The 19,153-nt window shown below is 37.7% G+C and overlaps 2 protein-coding genes across 8 annotated transcripts; one reads left to right on the forward strand and one right to left on the reverse strand.

Moving 5' to 3' along the window:
- Positions 1–39: 39 nt before the first annotated feature.
- LOC107267282 (NADPH-dependent diflavin oxidoreductase 1) lies at positions 40–10,085 on the reverse strand. Of its 4 annotated transcripts, none has more exons than XM_025084505.1 (12): positions 9,021–9,514; positions 7,377–8,840; positions 7,228–7,307; positions 4,525–4,645; positions 4,366–4,447; positions 4,020–4,159; positions 3,609–3,754; positions 3,448–3,533; positions 3,211–3,357; positions 2,819–3,127; positions 2,540–2,742; positions 40–2,445 (listed from the first exon to the last, which is right to left on the reverse strand). In XM_025084505.1, exons 1-12 carry the CDS (start codon positions 9,104–9,106, stop codon positions 2,322–2,324), a joined length of 2,988 nt encoding a protein of 995 aa, XP_024940273.1. In that variant the 5' UTR covers positions 9,107–9,514; the 3' UTR covers positions 40–2,321. The 4 variants fall into 4 exon arrangements, with proteins under 4 accessions (XP_024940273.1, XP_024940272.1, XP_024940271.1 ...); XM_025084504.1 differs by lacking the exons at positions 7,228–7,307; positions 7,377–8,840; positions 9,021–9,514 and adding exons at positions 5,038–5,046; positions 5,283–5,488; positions 6,253–7,062 and having other exon boundaries at positions 888–2,445; XM_025084503.1 differs by lacking the exons at positions 7,228–7,307; positions 7,377–8,840; positions 9,021–9,514 and adding an exon at positions 6,253–7,060 and having other exon boundaries at positions 888–2,445.
- Positions 9,894–17,245, forward strand: LOC107267278 (ubiquitin thioesterase trabid). Of its 4 annotated transcripts, none has more exons than XM_015738762.2 (9): positions 9,894–10,035; positions 10,234–10,486; positions 11,242–12,304; positions 12,385–12,663; positions 12,937–13,138; positions 13,210–13,487; positions 13,567–13,796; positions 13,864–14,303; positions 14,437–17,245. In XM_015738762.2, exons 3-8 carry the CDS (start codon positions 11,565–11,567, stop codon positions 14,301–14,303), a joined length of 2,169 nt encoding a protein of 722 aa, XP_015594248.1. In that variant the 5' UTR covers positions 9,894–10,035; positions 10,234–10,486; positions 11,242–11,564; the 3' UTR covers positions 14,437–17,245. The 4 variants fall into 4 exon arrangements, with proteins under 4 accessions (XP_015594248.1, XP_015594246.1, XP_015594247.1 ...); XM_015738760.2 differs by having other exon boundaries at positions 13,864–14,299; XM_015738761.2 differs by having other exon boundaries at positions 10,234–10,383; positions 13,864–14,299.
- Positions 17,246–19,153: the final 1,908 nt, after the last annotated feature.

A 19,153-nucleotide genomic window follows, 5' to 3' on the forward strand; every position in this document is an offset into this window, starting at 1 on the left:
ATGCTGAGATAAAATAAATGGAACGAAATTTGCTTTTTTTTTTCTAGGTTCGTTTATTTAACATTTTCGTTCTACTACTAATAACGTTAGCATTAAAACGTTGGTATAATTCTGCGTACTACAGTATACCCATGACTTGGAATCTCTTAAATATATTACAATGTGTTGATTTATTTTATATTATGAACATTTGCCATCCATGGTGATACCGATGGCGCGACGGTTCTAAAGACACTTTGAAATTTCAAAAATTAATTCGCTGTTCGCGCGATCGGTATCCCGAAGAATATCTCATTGGATGATTAATGGATTTTTAATGAAAAATGCTTAATCTAATCGACTTGATATGCATTAAACAATTCTGAATGGAACATCCCCAGTATTGGATTTTAATATAAAAATACCCCGTCTACGACACATCAGTTTTTAAATTCAATGATTCCTTCAGTTACTGTATCGAGTCAATTTGTTTTATTGTCTGCATTGCTTTTTGCGGAGGATTGTCCTATTAGGAATACGGAATCTATGCATTAGATTTGGAAAATCTTACAACAGCCAGACTAAAGGGCAAAGAGAAATGTGTCAACAGTTCTCTTATCAATTCCAAGTATATAGCTGAATCAATTAATTCCATAAGACAATGGAATATGAAAAACAATAAATTAGGCAATATAATAACGTGTTATTTTAACTTTTCAATAGATGTATTAAATGTCATACGCAAGATTAGATCATAAAATACGGTAAAAATCGAATCTTGCATAGTGCAGATTATCAAAGATTATATAGTCGGATATAATAAGTCTTTTGATGAATGGAAGATGTAATTATGGATATCAATTTATGATGCATTCCACGCGCGCGCGCACACACACACACACGCCCACAAACTCGCAAGTACATGGTTTATCGATATCTAGTAAAAACTATGTAATTAAAAAAATGCTAATTAATGTTTCGAAGTAAAAATTATTACAAGTAACCATAGATTTCTATTTTCATGAGTTTCGGTGCGTCGAATGAATTTTCCCAAATACACTCGCTGTTATATATTACAAAATTACAAATACGATTGGCGACACGGATTCTGAAACAGGTGAGCCTTTTCAAGAGATCTGTGGAAATATTTCTCGTAATGTGAATCGCAAGTTAAAAGTCTTAAAATCAAGAAGCTTTGAAACAAAGCGATTACTAAAAACTACTCAAAGAAACGAAACAACGCACCTAATGTAGTCTAAATTAAATAAATCTCAACATTTGCATTGCAAGTAATTCGTGAAAAAAAAAAATGAAATAAAAAGGAAAACAACGCATAGGAACAAACCATAAAAATGCGTAAATGTGAGTATGTGAAAGTAAGAAACACGATATCTATAACGCGTACTACGTTACAGACTGCAGCACGTGCGTTCCACTAGTATCGATTAATATATACTTGAAGAGTAAGAACAAAAAATAATAGACATTTAAGTTACAATAAAGATAGAAATTAGTATAGAAAACGAAAACAGAGGTATAATCTCATAAATTGTATTCATGTATTTCGACTGTAATGACATGCTCAAAAAGAAAATGAACCCATGCAGAAGAAAAAAGTCCACTCGTAGTTTCATGTTTCCGGATGAGACTATTTTCCTGTGTTATCTGTTTTAATTTTATCTTCTTTCTTTCATTCTTTTCTCATCCCCTGTCTCTCTTTCGAGCTTGTACTAAGTAAGTAACGCCTATCACCTAAATTTACAGATTAGTTATGTGCATAACAAGCGGCTTTGTTCCGTTTTCCTGTAAGCGACCATTCGGCGAATACCGCTGGGTCTTAACTTTTAAGGCGTTTTGGTCCGTTTTCATTAACGTGGCCGAACCAGTGACTTGCCTTCGAAGGCATTTCCATCGACTGATAACAAGACAGCGATAGTACTTTACCAGTTTTGTGCTTCAGTATTATCAATGAACTTTAAACATACTATTTCCTAAAATCTGTACGCTATCGGTGCAGCGCCATTACGTCATAATCAAGTCAAATTATCGCTGGGTACTGTTTAACATATCTTTTCTGAGTATTATTAAAATGTACCTAACAGCGCAAAACAATAAATTGAATTTCCCGACAAAAAAAGTCTATCGAGACCCTAATCAAGTTTCCTGAAAAGCTGTTTATAACAATTGTATATAAAGTATCAAAGTAACTTAGTCCTTTTAATCATTTAAAAAAGTAAAATAAAATGTCTGCTGGCTACTGTTGACTGTTGTTGCCGGGAGTATTAACTTTTTTTGAACCATTTGAAAATTTTCTTTGTGGACAAATAACTTGAAATAAAGATTTAAACGTGTAGAGAAATGACATAAGGCATAACCATAGAGAATAAAATCCCTGTAAAGATTCCGGTGATTAAAGACGCCGCTCCAAACATACCGGCAGTAGCTGCATGATGCGATTCGACCATTCTGCAATAGATCATTATCATCGTTATCATCATCATCATCGTCACAGTGCTTGTTTCAAATGCTATTAAAAGCATGTTAAAGACATATTACATACCTTGGACAGTACATCATAGCAATAGAGGAGAAGTAACCGCTTGTTAGTCCCATCGTGATAGCGATTATCAAATACAACCAGTCATTGTTTATCAATACCGGAAGTACCCTCTGTATATCCTTTGGCTGATAGTTGCATAGTAGAAACAGCGGTATATAAAGAGCACGCAATATAATTGGAAAGACCAAGTAGTTCTTGCTGGGCTATAAAAACAATGAACAAATGATTAACGCTTAGCATTACTTCGGCTCATGATTATTGCAACATAAAGTGTTTTACCCATTGTACCATCGACGCGATGGAACTGCCTATCATGGCGGTAATATTAAACGTCAAGAAACACATGACGTTGCTGTAATAGTCGGCTGGGATAATGAAATTTGGATCCGAGCGTCTTATGTCGGAGTGAACAGAGGGAAAGATACTGAGGGTGACGAAGAAGAGAAAGAAGATATTAAAGCACTGCGGTAAGCATTGTCTAAATATGGTCCAGTAAGGTACATTTTCTTTAACGCCCCTGGATCCATGTTCCAACTGCCTCCTCTTAGATTCCTTTTTATGGAGCAACTCGTGGTAACGATAAAATCTCTGCGACAGGTGATACAAGATATAACTGTTAATTCGATAAGAGACAATAAATCTCTTGACAAATTCTGAGATCGATAACTCACATTTATCGGAAGAGCAAAGTACGTATCGAAGCACGCCAGTAGAACAAAGAGTGCGGTTATAAAATAGTAGATTGCGGCAGTACGTACATTCGGAGCCATTATTTGTGCGATCAAGTTTATAATGGCTGTGAAAGTTCCGCTAATGTTCTGCAAGAGAATAGAGTGACAATGAATGACAAAAAGTTATTTTCTCTCTGTATGTTTCTTGTATCGAGGAAAGTTGAGTTTAGAAATTACCGAGCCCAGAACCACAGCTCCAGTATACTTGAATGGTAACTTAGCTGCCATTCCAAATATAGAATTCTGATATATACCACTGGCAGCTGAAAGAATTAACATTTTTCAATTTTTCATTGTAATTAATATGCGCCTGACTAATGAGGGTACCAATAACTTACTGTTTAGCATTACGACGGAGATCATTGTTATCCAAAAAAATATGTCTGACCAAGCAGACGTGTCGATCATTGCCAGTACAATAGTAAACACAAATATTAAAACTTCTACAAAGATGCCCCATACTATGCGCGTCGTTAGATTGCCGCTAAAAGTGTGAAAAGTGTATGTGAGAAACAGTATGAGATATTTATTTAATTTTGTTATTAGCTTCAACAAATGCTTAGCATCGTTGTTGTATGTCATACATTTCTTTTCTGACAACTCTTCAAAAAAAATCAATAGTCAAACCTATTTTCTACGCTCTGAATTGGAGTTAACAGTCAATCTTGTTTTCATGGTTAAGCATACACAAAGTGTACTAGATTAATCGCTAAAAACTAGTAACGTGAAGTATTCAAATAGCTACGAACCCTAGCTGGATGAATATATTCAACCAATTGAAAAGTAAATTCGGAATTTGTGCAGCGAATCCTAAGATCGGAAGAAAATTTGTAGTGTAGAACGGATCAATGCTTGTGTAATTCTTGGACATCTTGTAGTCGACAAAGTACTGCGCAAAAATCAAAAAAGATGGGTGAAAAATATATCCTATGTTCAGATTCAACCATTATTTCTATTAGGAACAAGAAGTTCCGAAATGAAAAATTAAAAAAAAAAAGATTAACCAACAAAATTCTTTGAAACTTGATCTGTTATAAATTTTATGATTGAATCTGATCTAAATAGAGTATTCTAGGAAATGAAAATGTAGCTTACATCCTTGGCTGTAATGAACATATTCCATGGCATCAATGACCCTATACCATGAAGTAATAGTATTAAGAATACTATATTCAGCCTAAAATGAGGGATACAATGGTAAATTATTAAATTGATTAATGGAAAATAAATGTAGCAATTATTAAACTATTTTACCTATCGTTCGGTGGATTTATTTCGAGATCGGCTTGGTCCATTGTAACTCCCTTAAAGTTCAATTCATCCTCTGGTCTGCCTGTCCCTTCCCATCCTGGAGACAGCCGAACCGGTTCTGTACCTACAGATTTAGAGAAGTTTGAAGAGTTGAGAATATTCCTTAAGTGGAGGACGATTCCAATCATGCTGTGAGTGATTTAACGAACAGTATAAAGGCAATTGAGCGCAGAAAGACGACAAAGAATAACAAAACTTTTTATCATTTGACCAGTTGTTATTATATCGTGAAGGTGCAAAGACCAGGCGCTTATTGAAATCAATTTATAAATTTGATGAATTCAGCTGGTTGGCTGGTGTTGCAGCCGGATGAAACTTATTTAAGCCATTACTATGCCCCTTATAATTCACTGACTGATTCTATTGTAAGTAAATGCATGCGACTTTAGATTTTGTGACCTGAAGAATTTTGGTGTGGTTGAAAGAGTTTTCAGTAAAGAGAAAAACATTAATTACCAATGGTCTCTGTAAAAGTGTTATAAGACGTATTAAGCCAACCTGCAGGGAGGAGAATGCATTAAAGTTGTGGATATAAAATAAATGCATCTAATTAAATAAATAGTAGCGTTCATAATTATTCACTGTGGAAACTTTTACATGGTACATATTATGGAGTAGAAATGGACTGGATAATAATTATTTAATTTATGTATAACTCTTAGCTTATTTAGTTTAATAATTGGATGAATTGTTGACTTAACTGATAAGAGGAGTCTTGACATCCATTTAATCTCAATTAAACAACTTATTAATAGAAGGTCATGAGGCAATCGCTTTTTGGATTGTAAGAAATGTATTTGACAATTATAATATTAAATTACATATAACTCTTTAGCAATATTAAAGATAATTAAATAATTAATTTTTCAAAACACTATTACAGGATTACTTGTACAAACTCGTAAAACTGAAAAAAAATGAAATTTGATAATCAGTGGATCAAAGTTTAAATGCGCAATTATATTTAAATTTAAAATGGGCCATAACTATTTGGTTTAAACCATAAATGATTTAAAAAGTTATAAAATATTTGGAATACATATGTTGGGAGTACCGTATTAGTAGATACATTTAGATAATATGCAAGAATTATATGCATGCTATTGATTAGAGGAGAAAATAAAAACAGCTAACAGTTATGATCTTTTACGCAATAGCTTCCCTTTTTAACAGGTGTATGAAATCGTTAAAAACTTATAGAGAACTAATTTCATGAAAATTCTTTATACTTAATATATTTTGTTCGAATTTTTTAAATTATCATATTTGAGATCCCAAAAAAATTACGCAGAATACATTCTGGTTAATTGAAACCCAAGAACCCAATGCAATATAAAAATAAAAGCAGGGACATTATCGGTGCAAGATGTTACACCTTTTTGTTTTTGAAGGTCAATAAAGCTAACTGTAATGTAAGCATATGTTTTATTAGTCTCAGATTAGATAACTAGAGAATGCAAAGACATGGTAATAGACACCAACGCATAAGCACAAATGCGAACGTTATGTGATATCTAGAACAGACTTGGGCACTGTGCCAGCAGAAATGCAGGAGAAGGAGCACATGGTAAAACCATTTTAAATAACTTACAAAAAAAGAACATGGTCATTTCTTTGTGATAAATAAAATATATTTAAAATATATTGAAAAATATATAATAAAATTTGTACCTTTTGCAACAATCCGTGACCCATTTGAATCCTTCAGAAGGGTTTGCTCTTCCGGACCCACGCCGAATTCTTTCTTCGTATAACTTCCAGCCATTTTTGGAATGATTTTTTGAATAAACGATATTAGAAATCGTCAATTGAATCACTGCATTTTAAGTAAGAATCGAGTTTAAAAAAGCTAGTACGTTGCAAGCGCGTAAAATACTTTTTGGGCGATGGGCGGATCAATTTTTGATATTCGGCTATTTCAATAAAAACTCATCATCTGTAGCAATTTGTACTGTCTTACGCCTATTGTAATAAATAACTAATTATTCGAATGAAAGGAGGAACGTGACTACCAGGAGCTAATGTTTCTTAAAGCTGCACGGTCGCGAATGTTACTCCACCACTGATCGTAAGACACGCCATCATGTTCCCCGTCGTTATTCTAGGTTATGTTAAATTCTTCGTGGTAACTCCATGCTTCACGAAATTTACCGATTATGCACGAAGTTGGTTGAATTTAACCAAATGAGCCAAGTGTTCAAATTTAAAATTTAATATGAACGCGTCAAATAATAGGTACGAAAGAATTAAGTTTTATTGAGGACTCTTGTACCATCTGAAGATGATTCTGTTAATATGATTTCTCATTTTAGAACTATCTTCAGTTGACGCAATAGTTCTGAATAACCATATACAGAGAACAATAATCGTACTATCGTCATTTCAACGATATCTATTTTTATCGTATACACATTGGATTATACGTTCTACAAATATATTTAATAAATATTTGTACAAGTTTGATACGTGTGTGTTTTAAATATGTACATCGTTATTTCTTTCACGCCCATGTTTCCGTTTGGTAACGACCACTCAACTCCAACTGTGTAACAAAGTTTTTTCCTTCTTCTTCTGTCATGTCACCGAATTTCTTGGCCAAATTGACAAATTCCTCTTGTACACTATCAGGCATATTTTTGGAACTACCTGCCAAGTAAATATTGGCACTACTTTTTAGAAATTTCCAACACAATTCGCTTTGGTCCCGTATAACATGCTGTACATATCTGAAAATTTGAAAAAAAAATAGTAAAAGAATTAGATGTACGAAGTTTAAACGTATGAAGGTCACTCACATTTTCTGTTCTTGATCTCTGGAGAAAGCACAGAATAATCTCAGACCATTCGTTTGCGATAAAGTTTCAAAATCTTCTTTGCAGTGATAATCTTTCAATTTACTTCGGCATCCAAAGAAAAGAATACAATCACTCAAATCTTTGTTCGTAGATGCTTTTTCAAGTAGTAATGATCTAAATGGTGCTACTCCTGTTCCAGGTCCTATAAGGATCATAGGTTTGTTATAATCAAACTTGAAAGTTCCTTTTTGAATCCAAAAAATAACTTCTTCACGCAATTTTAGGTCTGCTAACCAATTAGAACACAATCCCAGCCTTGGTTCTAGAAGTTTTGTTTTGTATTTAACAACTGCAACTAAAATGTGAATTTCATTCTTTGTCTTATTCAAACTTGAGGCGATACTGAAAGCTCGTGGCTTAATGGGCGACATTATTTCAAAGAGTAATTTAATGTTCAATTTCCTTGTAGTATGTGGAAAATCGTGAAGCACTTCGATAATATTTCTTCTGGGTCTAGTGACGTAATTGAAAAGTTCTTCTTGGCCAGTTGGTGTAGTAAATTCAATAAGTTTTTCTTTTTCTAGTTCATCATCACTAATAAATGCTAAAGTTTGCATAGTTGATCTTCGTGGTTTAAAACTCAAATCCCAGTATTGTTCAGCTACTTCTTGTAAAGTTAGGTCACGTGTGAGTACACTTGGTACCTTTATTTCTTTTCCAGTTACTCTTATTACCATATTAGGATATGCATTTACTCCATGATCATTTAACACAGTGAAGAATTTTTGTACTTGTTCTGGAGAATTTTTAGGTCTTACATATAATACATCACCAGGTGTATAATCCAAGCCTTCTGCTTGAAGTTTAATTAATCTTACATCCTGAAAATGGTCATCTGAAGTCGTTCTATTGTTCTCAAGTACTGTTCCGATTTTTAATGATTCATTAAGAGACATTTCATGTTTGTAAATATCTCTGTATTGATTATTTGTGCCATTTATAATTGTTGAATTTATGACAGTAACATCAAATCGTTGAATTACCTCCTGATCTCGATTTATGTAAATTTCTTTGGAGATATTAAAGATTTCTGATACTTTAGTCCATAATTCTTCAACCCATGGACCAACAGTACCATCGATCCCTAAGTCATGTTGATCATCGGCTAATCCAATTGGAATCAACTCTCTTGCTCCAAGCTGTGCCAATCTTTTTCTAAGCTTCTTAGCCGCATAATTGTACTTTTGATAGGAACTATCACCCAGCCCTAGTACGGCATATTGAACATTGATGAGAGAAGTGCTCGGTAAGTTTTTTCGGAGCAGAAAACGCCAAGTTCGTCTCATATTTAATGGAGGTTCGCCCTGACCAGTGGTGGCAATCACAAACACCACAAGTTTTTCAGAAATTAGTTTTTCAATGTTATATTCATCCATGGCTGCTACGGAGCACTTTAATTTCATCCTGCAAGATCAAATGTTCATAATATAATATTGATATACAGAAATCAAGTGAACTAAGAAAAATATTATTGCTGTAGCAAGAGAAAGGTAAGTGAGCTTACAGAAATACGTATTATAAAAATTGAACTATTGTAATTAACAGTGAAAAAAGTTATGACACAACAAAGAACAATAATGAAACCTTTTGGCATCGCGCCAAATTTGCTCGGCGGTGTCCTGGGCAGTTCCTGTCTCGCTGCCGTAAAGCACAGTAAGACTCGTCGTCATTGTGTCCCTTGGAAAATTCAGAATTTTAAAATCTCTGTCTGGGCCAAGTGAGTAGCTCGTGCATGATTTCCAGCTGATTCTCCGTGACGTCAGCGGCCACACAGCAGACAACACGTCCGTCAGTGTGAGAAAAAAAAACTAAATTTTCACTTCTCCCATCCGATCCACTTTCCTTCTAGTACTTCTGCTTTCCCCACGAAATCCTTAAAAAAAAAATCACGAACATTTAAGCTTTGGTCAAATGTCAAGGATAGGTGTCTAGGCTGAGCTCGGTTTGGCCCGAGGCCCAATGTATTTATAAATAAAAAAAGCTTTTCCGTGCGCGTCGCGCGGTCCACTCTTGCACGTTTCATGACTAGCAAGCTCGTCCGGCTCATCTAGTGCAGATTACGCCGTGCATTCCAACGCGAACTACCATCTCCATTCTGTCTATGTGGACACAACCCAAATCCCACTTTTGGCGACTCAAAGCGCAAGTGTCAAGGGCGAATGTGGGAAGATCGCGTTTACGGGACTCAAAAGGAGGAACCGGATACCCGAGTATACAGGTTGACCATACACCAGTGAAAAAGTGTCTACGTCGTTTTATTAAAACTCATCCTGAGTGTCGCGTATCACGTAAAAAATTCTTGCTGTCTCGTAAGAAGTTTTCATTCGGTAAAAGTCAAGCGGTCGTCCTCGAGGCAGTTGCATTATCCATTTTGTAAGGTCGAACGAGTAACGGTAGTGGGTTTCCCCGTGGCAGAGGTTGGCAGTACCGTGGTCTGTTTGCGGATGACTGTCAAAACCTACTTTCTCAACGAGTCTGCAGCTTTTGATATGAGCGAAGGAAATACCATGACGGCGAGCTCGTAGAACTGCGTGAGGAGAGACGCAGAGAGCCAGAAGAGAGGAAGAGTGTGTTTCTCTTTTCTAAGCAGTGAGGAGAAGTGAGTGTGTACCGATGTTATTGTCCTCGATAGACGAAATTGCGCTCGCGTTGCTCGTCATCGGTGGGCCTGTCTTTCCTGACTACAAGGAGAAAGAGGAAGGCCCGTTAACTTCGGCGCGTGAACAAGGCGCAGTCTTTCCGCGGATCAATTGATTCAGACTCATAAAAGCTTTCGTTGTTCATGACATTATTGCAGTGGGGTGCTGGCCATAGTGGTGCAACGTCCTCGCTCCTGTCTCTCTTTCTCTACCCGATTTCACGAATCCCAACTCAGAGATTCGCGCTTCAATGGAGCTTGCCTGCGCGTGACAGCAGCTTTTGGGACACCGGCCTCGTCTTTTGCCAGGTAGCCCATCTTCCTCGACGTATTGGACACGCTCGCCGAACTCCATCTATCACTACCTTATTTTCACATCACATTCTACCTTATCAGGGTGAATACACTCAAGGTCAGCTCTTTTCTTAGTTTATTGATACAACTTTATTCTTCTGTTTGGCACGTTTCACTGAAATGATCTTCTGTGTTGCATGTTTACGTGTAATGCTTACGCATTGAAAGACTTCATATAACTTAGGTCCTGGACCATCGATTGATATATAATTACTACAAATCAATACATATCGTCTTTCTTTTCTGCTTTTGTACTTTGGGTACTTTCTTATGAATATTAATGTTTTTGAGATCGGTTTCATGCAGAAATCATATGTACGAAGATATAATTTATATTATGTTGACAGTTTTTGTATTATTCTTTCTAACTTTAGTCTTTGGTAGTTGTATAAGATGTGCTAGACAAATTTCTCTTCGTAATTAGTTGTGCATACAGTATTGCATTTTGTGAAAGTTCAAGAAAATCGTTATACCATTAAGTCTTGTTATGATTGTGCTGGATAGATTTCATCTACATGGCTTTCTATACTGGTACATGAAGTGCAGATTAATTAATGAAACAAAAGAAATTATTTAAAATTGCATGAGTATGTGTCATTTCATTTGCATCCTTATTGCAGCCTTGGCAAATGAATAAAGTCAGTGCCCTTGATTTTACTGCTATAAAGTCATTTGAATGCATACTCAGCATATTTTGACATAACGCTTTTTTCTACGTAACACAGTAATAATCTATGGTTCTTCAAATAGTTAACTTTATTCATTAATATGAAGACGAATTGACATATCAATAAATCTTTTATTTTGTTTCAGACATTGACAATTGCTTACATCAATACCTCTGAAGCAGCTTCTAGTATATCGATCTTCATTAAAATGCCTGGCACATGACACAAACCCCATAAAAAAACAGGCATAGGACTGAAATTCATACCACGCTGAACAGACTTTGGCACTGATAACTCAGCATATGACAAACAAACATCACCCACGATTGAAAATACAAGAGATCACTTAACGCGTTGGAAAGTAACATTTTCCAAGCGTTCAAAAGATAGTTAATCCTGATAAAAACTACTACACATAGCGAGTAGCAGAAGCAATACCGCTCTTTTCTAGAGGGCGAGTTGGTGAAAATGAGTAGCCGGTGTGAAGAGACAGAGGCAAAATGGACCTGTGAATATTGCACGTACGAAAATTTTCCGTCGTCCCTGAAATGTACAATGTGTCGAGGTGCAAAGCCTTTACTAGGTGAAGACATATACCGTTTGCGGGATCCTAGTCCGCAGAGGTCAGGCTCTAATGTGGCATCCGGACCAGCACCAAACATAAGTCACTCAACCGACTCGTACAATCTCTGCCCCCAGAATTACAGTCAGAATTTACCATCAGGTGGAAAATGGTCCTGTGAAATGTGCACGTATCTTAATTACCAGAACACAACACGTTGCGGACAGTGTGATAACCGAAAAACGACAAATAACGTTCAGTCGATACACTCCATAGCTTCCAATTTACACGAGCAGCTAGCTCCCCTCCGATTGGGTGATCCTCCGCCTAATTCAGGATCAAATTCCCAGTTAAATCCGTCACCGATCAATCTACATCCAGAACGGTATTTGAACGCGCAACAGAATGTACATCCAGACAAGTGGTCCTGCCTTATGTGTACTTATGAGAATTGGCCGAAGGCTACAAAATGTATTATGTGTGGACATCAGAAGGAAAAAGACAGGAGGGAGAAATCCACTACGAATATAGGTCTCATCTTACCGAGTCCCGAAAGGGATCACAGCCAACGTGGCTTGCCATCACCGCCTCATACACCCTATATTCATCAAGCGCAACGAGATGAGAACTTGGCGATAGCCAGAAGGTGCGACCTTGATCTTGTCCTAGCCTTCAATGGTATCCATAAGTTATCTCGTATTCTAATTTAATACTGTGTTGTTTTAGGAGTTCTCATAGGTTCGACAGTCGAAATGACAGTTTGCCTGCTCCGCAATCTCCCAATAACTGTGACTACGAGCGTAGGCTGAAACAGCTAAGACGCCACACCGACTGGTGCTGGTTAAACGCATGTCTTGGCATTGTTGAAGGCGATAATGCGCCTGTCGAGGCGTATTTGGCAAGTGGCGGAGATCCAGCTCGTCAGTTGACGCATTCCGAGATTCTACTACTAAATAGAAGCAGCGCTTTTGACGTGGGGCATACCCTAGTTCATTTGGCGATCAGGTACAGACCCCGCCAACTCTTTACTCCACGTGTACTCAGATTTGCATACCTTACAATGATTATTAACCATGCAGACATTTTGTATATTAGAGATTTACTGTCAATGCATCTTTTTTCTTTTGAGTAGACTATTTTGGAAACTCTCCAGAATGGCTTTCAGTGTGTACCTGCCCCTTTGGTTAGAATGTCACTGACCTGGAAAGGTCAAATAAATACGAAACTTCTCCTCGTTGTACGTTGACCTTAAGGTCTAAGGTCTGAATGCCTTTGCAGGTTTCAGCGTGAAGACATTTTAGCGACGCTCTTGTCGCAAATTGAGGGTTCTGGCTCAGGGGTGAAAAGAGTTCCAAGCTATGTGGCTCCCGACTTGGCGGCACAGATACGTAGACACGTCACAAATAGTATCCGTTTGCGCAAAGGTTCCCTACCTTGTTACTTCGTTACGGACATGGCGACCTTTGCTCTACCAGCTGAGGTTATTATTATTAATTTTACCTTGCATTCATAATAATTCACATTAATGCTGATGGAGTACGTCATTCGCAGGTGGAAGATCTTCCAAGCATCGTACAGGAGCAAATGCTGGAGGAACTTCTGGACAAAGAGGCTCAACAGCAGCTGGAAGGTGGAGGTGGTGAACCTCCAGCGTTGAATTGGTCTTTGGAAGTAACAGAACGATTAGGTAGTCGTCTACATGCTCTCTGGAATCGATCTGCTGGGGATTGTCTTCTGGATTCTGCGATGCAAGCCACGTGGGGTGTCTTCGATAGAGATAATGCATTACGCAGAGCTCTTGCAGATTCATTACAACAAGCAGGCCAGTTGTGAGTAATACAGAAACAAGCAATTAATAGTAAATTATTGAATAAGAAGATTATACAAGTTTGTATTACATTTGTATAGCTTTTATCAACGCTGGCGGGAGTATGAGGCGTCCCAAGCTTCGAGGATGCTAGACTTCACTTTAGAGGAGACTCAGTGGCAAGAGGATTGGGAGAGTCTATTGGCCACTGCAGCGCAGCCAGGAAGTGCTCTTGAACAGTTACATGTTTTTGCGTTAGCTCACATTCTAAGGAGGCCAATAATCGTCTACGGGGTAAAATATGTAAAGAGCTTCCGGGGCGAGGATATAGGTAAGCCTATTTCAATCAATTTACGATTATATTGTGAATTCCACGTACTGAAGTTAACCATTCACAGGATATGCGAGGTTCGAGGGAGTTTATTTACCGTTATTATGGGAACTGTCATTCTGTATTCGCTCGCCAATTGCTTTGGGATACACGCGTGGTCATTTCACCGCTCTGGTGCCTATCGAGCCATACGCATCGTCCAGGATTCCGCCTCTGGCGACACATGGAGGCGTCGGTGTTGGCGGAGGCGGTAGTCCCATGCAACAGATGCAAATGCAGATGCAAACTACCTTCATGCCTTTAATGGACCGTGATCGCAAACTACTACCAATACATTTTTTAAGTCCTGAAGAAGTGGGCCGCGAAGAAGTCATCCTAAAGCAATGGCTCGACGTGTGCACTACCGAGGGCGGTATCCTCGTCGCGCAACAAAAACTACACAAGAGACCTCTTCTAGTGGCGCAAATGATAGAGGAATGGCTCAATCACTATAGACGCCTCGCGTAAGTAAGCAGCAAACTGTTCCAAATTCATTAAACTTTCATGTTATCCGAAGTCGATGAGCCAGTCGACTTTTTTGATAACGAATAACACTCAGTCCTAAAGACTTATACTCAGCATGCTGTGCTGTTTATTGCAGACAGACAAATAATGCACCATTCTCAAGACCAGCAACTCTTCAAGATTATAGCAGTGATGGCGACACTGAGGACGAGTAACGTAGAGCAGCCGTTGCCCCCGAGTTAAACGAAGCGTCGGAATGGGTTTAACATCGGTAAAAACATCTCTATTTGCATCTGTTTCTTCAGCGCAAGATGGGTTTAGAAAAGATGTGATAACGCAGGATCTGCGATCCGCAGCTGCCGTAAGCGCGTTAGCGTTGGATGCAAAACAGTCAGTAGTTCTATGGAAACTCACGACTCGAGCGACAGGAAATTAAAAAATGAAAGAGAACGAAAGCAAAAAAATATCTGCGCACGCCGCACGCCGCGAGCACGGACTTTTAAACTTTTGAAACGTTACTCACGATTACCGTGTCATTCGATACTCGAATCCCTATTGATTCGCATTATTAGTTGTATCGAATAATTACGAATTAATATTACATTAATTTATTAACTTATTATTCGAATTGGCGTGTGTCGAACGTTCGCGAAAGGTTTCCTATTTTGCTTTACTTAGTTTAGTCCAAGTATTTTTTTGTCTGTTCTTCTTATTTGCCGATTATCGGCATCTATCGGGCTTATATGCAAACGACATTCGATCGATGGTGAAAAACATAACTTTCCTTTTTATTCGTTACGAGGTATCTCGTCGAATTCTAGACGTTTTCTTTTGTTATTATTATTAAAGAGACAAGCAAATAGCAATATCAGTATCGCGTGGTGCCTACCGTCCCAAATGAAAAAAAAAAAAGGAAAAACAACAAAAATAGGACATCACTATACGAACCCTGCACATTGATGTCATTTATCCCAAAATCCACGTTACTAACTGTATCCATATATATATTGTGTTATGTGGGAAAGTGAATGGCGAGGGGTGCTTGGAGGCAACTGGAGGGGAAAATACAATCCACGCGAATGTCCGCCAATGGATCCCATCGCTTGAACAAAAAAAAAATTATTCTCGGTGATAAATTCCATGGTTTAACCATGTTAAAGTGCTCCATACCAAATTACCATAGAGTAATGAGTTGCTGATACAACACACGTTACCACCTATGGTCATTGTAGTAATTCGTACTTTTTACATAGAGCGCGATAAAGTAACGACTCGCCTATGTCTCGCTGTAAAATATTAGATGGTTAAAGAAAAACGAGGGAAGATAAAAGATATATATATGAATCTGATTAAAAAAAAAATATATTTTCTTTCCAATTACGTCGTAGTCGAATTAAAGAGAAATAATATAGGGGATTCTCATTGCCCATTCTGAAGGAACGTCTGCTTTATTTAGGGCGGTAGAGGTCAATTGTGCTCGGGTCACTTGGTAAAGTACGGAGTTCCAGTTCGTTCCATTTTTTTCATACAAGCGAAAAGTAACTCGATCATTATATGGACGTCTGGGGGCTGCGGGAGTATTGAGTGAGTGAGAGAGACAGAGAATGAAAGAGATAGAGATAGAGAAAACGGTGAAGAGCGATGTCAAGGATGAAAAAGGAATAATTAGTCTGTGAATTACCAGCGAAGAGAGGATGGCAAATTTTCCTATAAGGTTTTTGTGAATTGCGGGGATCTGTGAACGTAGCTTTATTTAATAACACAGGTTCATGGAGAAAAAAAAGTCATCACTTATCTCTACGATTTTCATCAATCTACGACACCAAAGGAATGTTTCTTAGTTACTCAAGAAGCACGAACGACATAAGGATCTGTACTTTACTGTAGGCGAAAGGTCAAGAAAAAAGAAATGGACCACAATATTTTCTTCTTGTTGTTAGTCTGAGCAAATATAATTGTCTCTTCTGCGCTGCGAACTGATGAATTGGAAAGGACGAACGGTATTCGTAATCGCTCGGGTCGAAACGAAGAAGAAAAAGACAATATAGGAAGCAAGGAAAGATAGAGAGAAAGATATAAAAAAAAAGGATTAAAAAGAAATGATTAACCCTAATCAAAAAAGTACAAAAAATGTAATGACGAATCCGTTTGTTTACTCGTGTCCGCTTGTTTCACTCTCCGTTTCTACGAATTCCGCATTTTAGCCTCTAGTCCCTTAGCACACTGTCGTTTCTTCAATCACGCAGATGTGATCTTAACTTTGTAATTTTTATTGATAAATGAACAAAATAAGAAGGAAACACGTTGATAAGGTGGCTCGCCCAATATTCACAGCCATGGACAACGTACAAGTCAATTTTGAAATGCCCCACGACGATGCGTCGTGTTTGGCACGACAACCGGGACACGGTTAATCGGAAAAGGGAATAGGGCTGATAAGAGTGAGAAGACGTTTTCTCATGCCGACAACGATAACCGAGACGTTCGATTTTCTGGCGGGCAGCTAAATACGAGATTGGGAATATTTATATAACAAACGTGGGATCTCGACTATTCTTAGGTTAAGATTAGGTATCGTCGAGCGTACCTGGTCACGGCGTTTCATCGAGGGCAGCGGAATTAACGAGTGAAAGTGTCGATGAGAAAGAGATAGACAAAAAGGGAAAGGAAATACTGAATTATTTACGAAAATCGAAGCTCTCGAAGTTTTGTCCGATTAAATAAGTGTTTCTCGCACGTTGCCACACTTTTTCCTCGGCAGGTGATAAACGAAGAAGTTTTAAGAAATTAATTGAAACAAATAGAAGTCTATATTAATATAGAATATATGAAATGGAGTATATTGAATAATATATCGATGTACAATAATTCTAAATAATGATTGATTAATCATTCATTATTATCATTATTATTATTATTATTATTATTATTATTATTATTATTATTATAAAAACCCTAAGAGATATTGAGGTGATAAAAAAATTAAAAAAAATAAACATAAGAAATATAATAGATAAAATCGTTATGTCATATGTGTACTTGAATTTGTCTTTCAGGGAGTGTTTTAATTTTTTCCCTTTTTTTTAATTTTTTTTTTTCTAATAAGCATACGCGTATGTTCATTCGTATACAGGTTCGCATTATATTTTAAATTTGTGTAATTCAGTTAACTTTTGATTGTACCACCGTTATGAATTGCAGTGACCTCGTGTAATATCTATTCCTGATTCGTCGGGCAGTCGCGCATCTCGTACCCAATTTGCATTGTTGAAGGAAATTTTATGACCAATTTCAGCGAATTAGCGTTATGGTTATTTCGTGGTTGGCATATATCTGCGGCACGCAATATATTTCACGCTAAATTAATATTTTGATAGAGTCCGTCAGAGATTGGATAATTTTTTGGTGGGAACGCCGAAGTCTAATTTTATGCTAAAATATTCGAGAAAGGAAAAAGACCCGATAAGAATCAGCGATAAATGCGGGTGAGATCTAGGGTATCAATTTATGGACTCGGGGGAAACATTCCTATCTAATAATTAAGTTTCTCGTTGAGACGAACCCAAATCTGTCTCCTATCAATGATTCAGTCCCATTTCCCTCAATCCACCATTCTGGTTGTCAATTATGAAAGGGTATTCCCCTGTGGAGTGAAGCCCAGATATACCCTTTCCATCATTCCGCTACCGTCTGGACAGTCCTTAATAATAAATCTTTTCCAGGTTCTAGACAGGAGCTCCCTGCATCCTTCGTCATTTGCGAAATGCTCCTCGCTCCCGACTTGCTCGAACGTCCATTCGTTTCCTGCTGGTTGATTCCGCGGGTTCCCCGGCGAAGGTCGACATAGGAAACAGCTGTCTCGGACAGAAATTTAAAAGTTTTTCTCAATTTCCGTTGAAAATGCCGCCATTTGCGATAGACAGTCGCGTCGACTGCACGTGCACCCGTCGCGATCTTGATACCAATGAACAAAGGGCGTCGCGATGACGTGCCCTTATCTTTTTTTCTTCTTAAACTTCCCAACAGATGGAGGTTACGTAGGTGAGTAATCGCAGTTAACGTTTAATGGACGGATTACGCGTGGTACAAGCTTTCAGCTATTATCCCGTCTCGGTCGAGGATTTTACGAAAGTATTACGAGGCTCGTTATGCGTGCTGTATTCAGTGGCCTTGGGATCCTGCAGATACACAGCCTCGTTTCCTTGGGGTAGGTTATATGGTTTATTAAGTACCAAATTTCGTATACACGGCCCATCTTCGTCTCTCGTTACGGTTTACTGTTTCATCTTTATTTCTCGTGTTTACAATAGAGTAGGCAGGATTTATTCATGAACTTAATGAACTTGCAATTTTCTTCGCTCTTGTACCTAATATCGAGTTACACGAGTTGGGTGGTGCATCATAGGTATGTTGTATCGCGTCTGGTGAGGAATACTTGATTGTCTGCCGTAGTGATATTATTTTTTGACGGTTTGGGGACATTCAAAAAGTGCTGGTATTTTGAAGAAGAAAAGGGATACCATAAGGCGATTCGGCAGCCTGTTCGGATGAAAAGAACCAGAGTGTGCGAAATTCAGTGGAATTTAACTGAATTGTCCGGGATTTGGTATGAGGAATTTTTTTGCCTGGAATCAGTATAATTTCACTTTTTTTTTTTCATCTCTGTCTGCTGTTAAAGAAATATTGAATTCTACGCATAGACGAAATTCTCAATATTTCTCCATTCGTCAATTTTTTCTCGTTCTTTTTTATTCTCTCGAGTCACTATGCATATAGGTATATATATATATCAACATTAGTCCGTGAATTGAAGTTTCGAATACATTCTTTCACGACCGCAGGGAGGCGAATGA

This window comes from Cephus cinctus, unplaced genomic scaffold (assembly GCF_000341935.2).
Source record: "Cephus cinctus unplaced genomic scaffold, Ccin1 Ccin1_scaffold0396, whole genome shotgun sequence".
NCBI lineage: Eukaryota > Metazoa > Arthropoda > Insecta > Hymenoptera > Cephidae > Cephus > Cephus cinctus.

What these genes read in the sequence shown, in the direction of transcription:
- LOC107267282 (XM_025084505.1), bottom strand. Translation starts at nt 9,106, where the DNA reads ATGACGACGAGTCTTACTGTGCTTTACGGCAGCGAGACAGGAACTGCC. An exon ending in CTCCGTCGTAATGCTAAACA is followed by an intron (nt 3,534 to 3,608) that starts GTAAGTTATTGG and finishes TAATTCTTTCAG; the next exon opens with CTGCCAGTGGTATATATCAG. An exon ending in ACTTTGCTCTTCCGATAAAT is followed by an intron (nt 3,128 to 3,210) that starts GTGAGTTATCGA and finishes CACCTGTCGCAG; the next exon opens with AGATTTTATCGTTACCACGA.
- LOC107267278 (XM_015738760.2), top strand. Translation starts at nt 11,565, where the DNA reads ATGAGTAGCCGGTGTGAAGAGACAGAGGCAAAATGGACCTGTGAATAT. An exon ending in CTAGTTCATTTGGCGATCAG is followed by an intron (nt 12,664 to 12,936) that starts GTACAGACCCCG and finishes ATGCCTTTGCAG; the next exon opens with GTTTCAGCGTGAAGACATTT. An exon ending in AATCACTATAGACGCCTCGC is followed by an intron (nt 14,300 to 14,436) that starts GTAAGTAAGCAG and finishes TGTTTATTGCAG; the next exon opens with ACAGACAAATAATGCACCAT.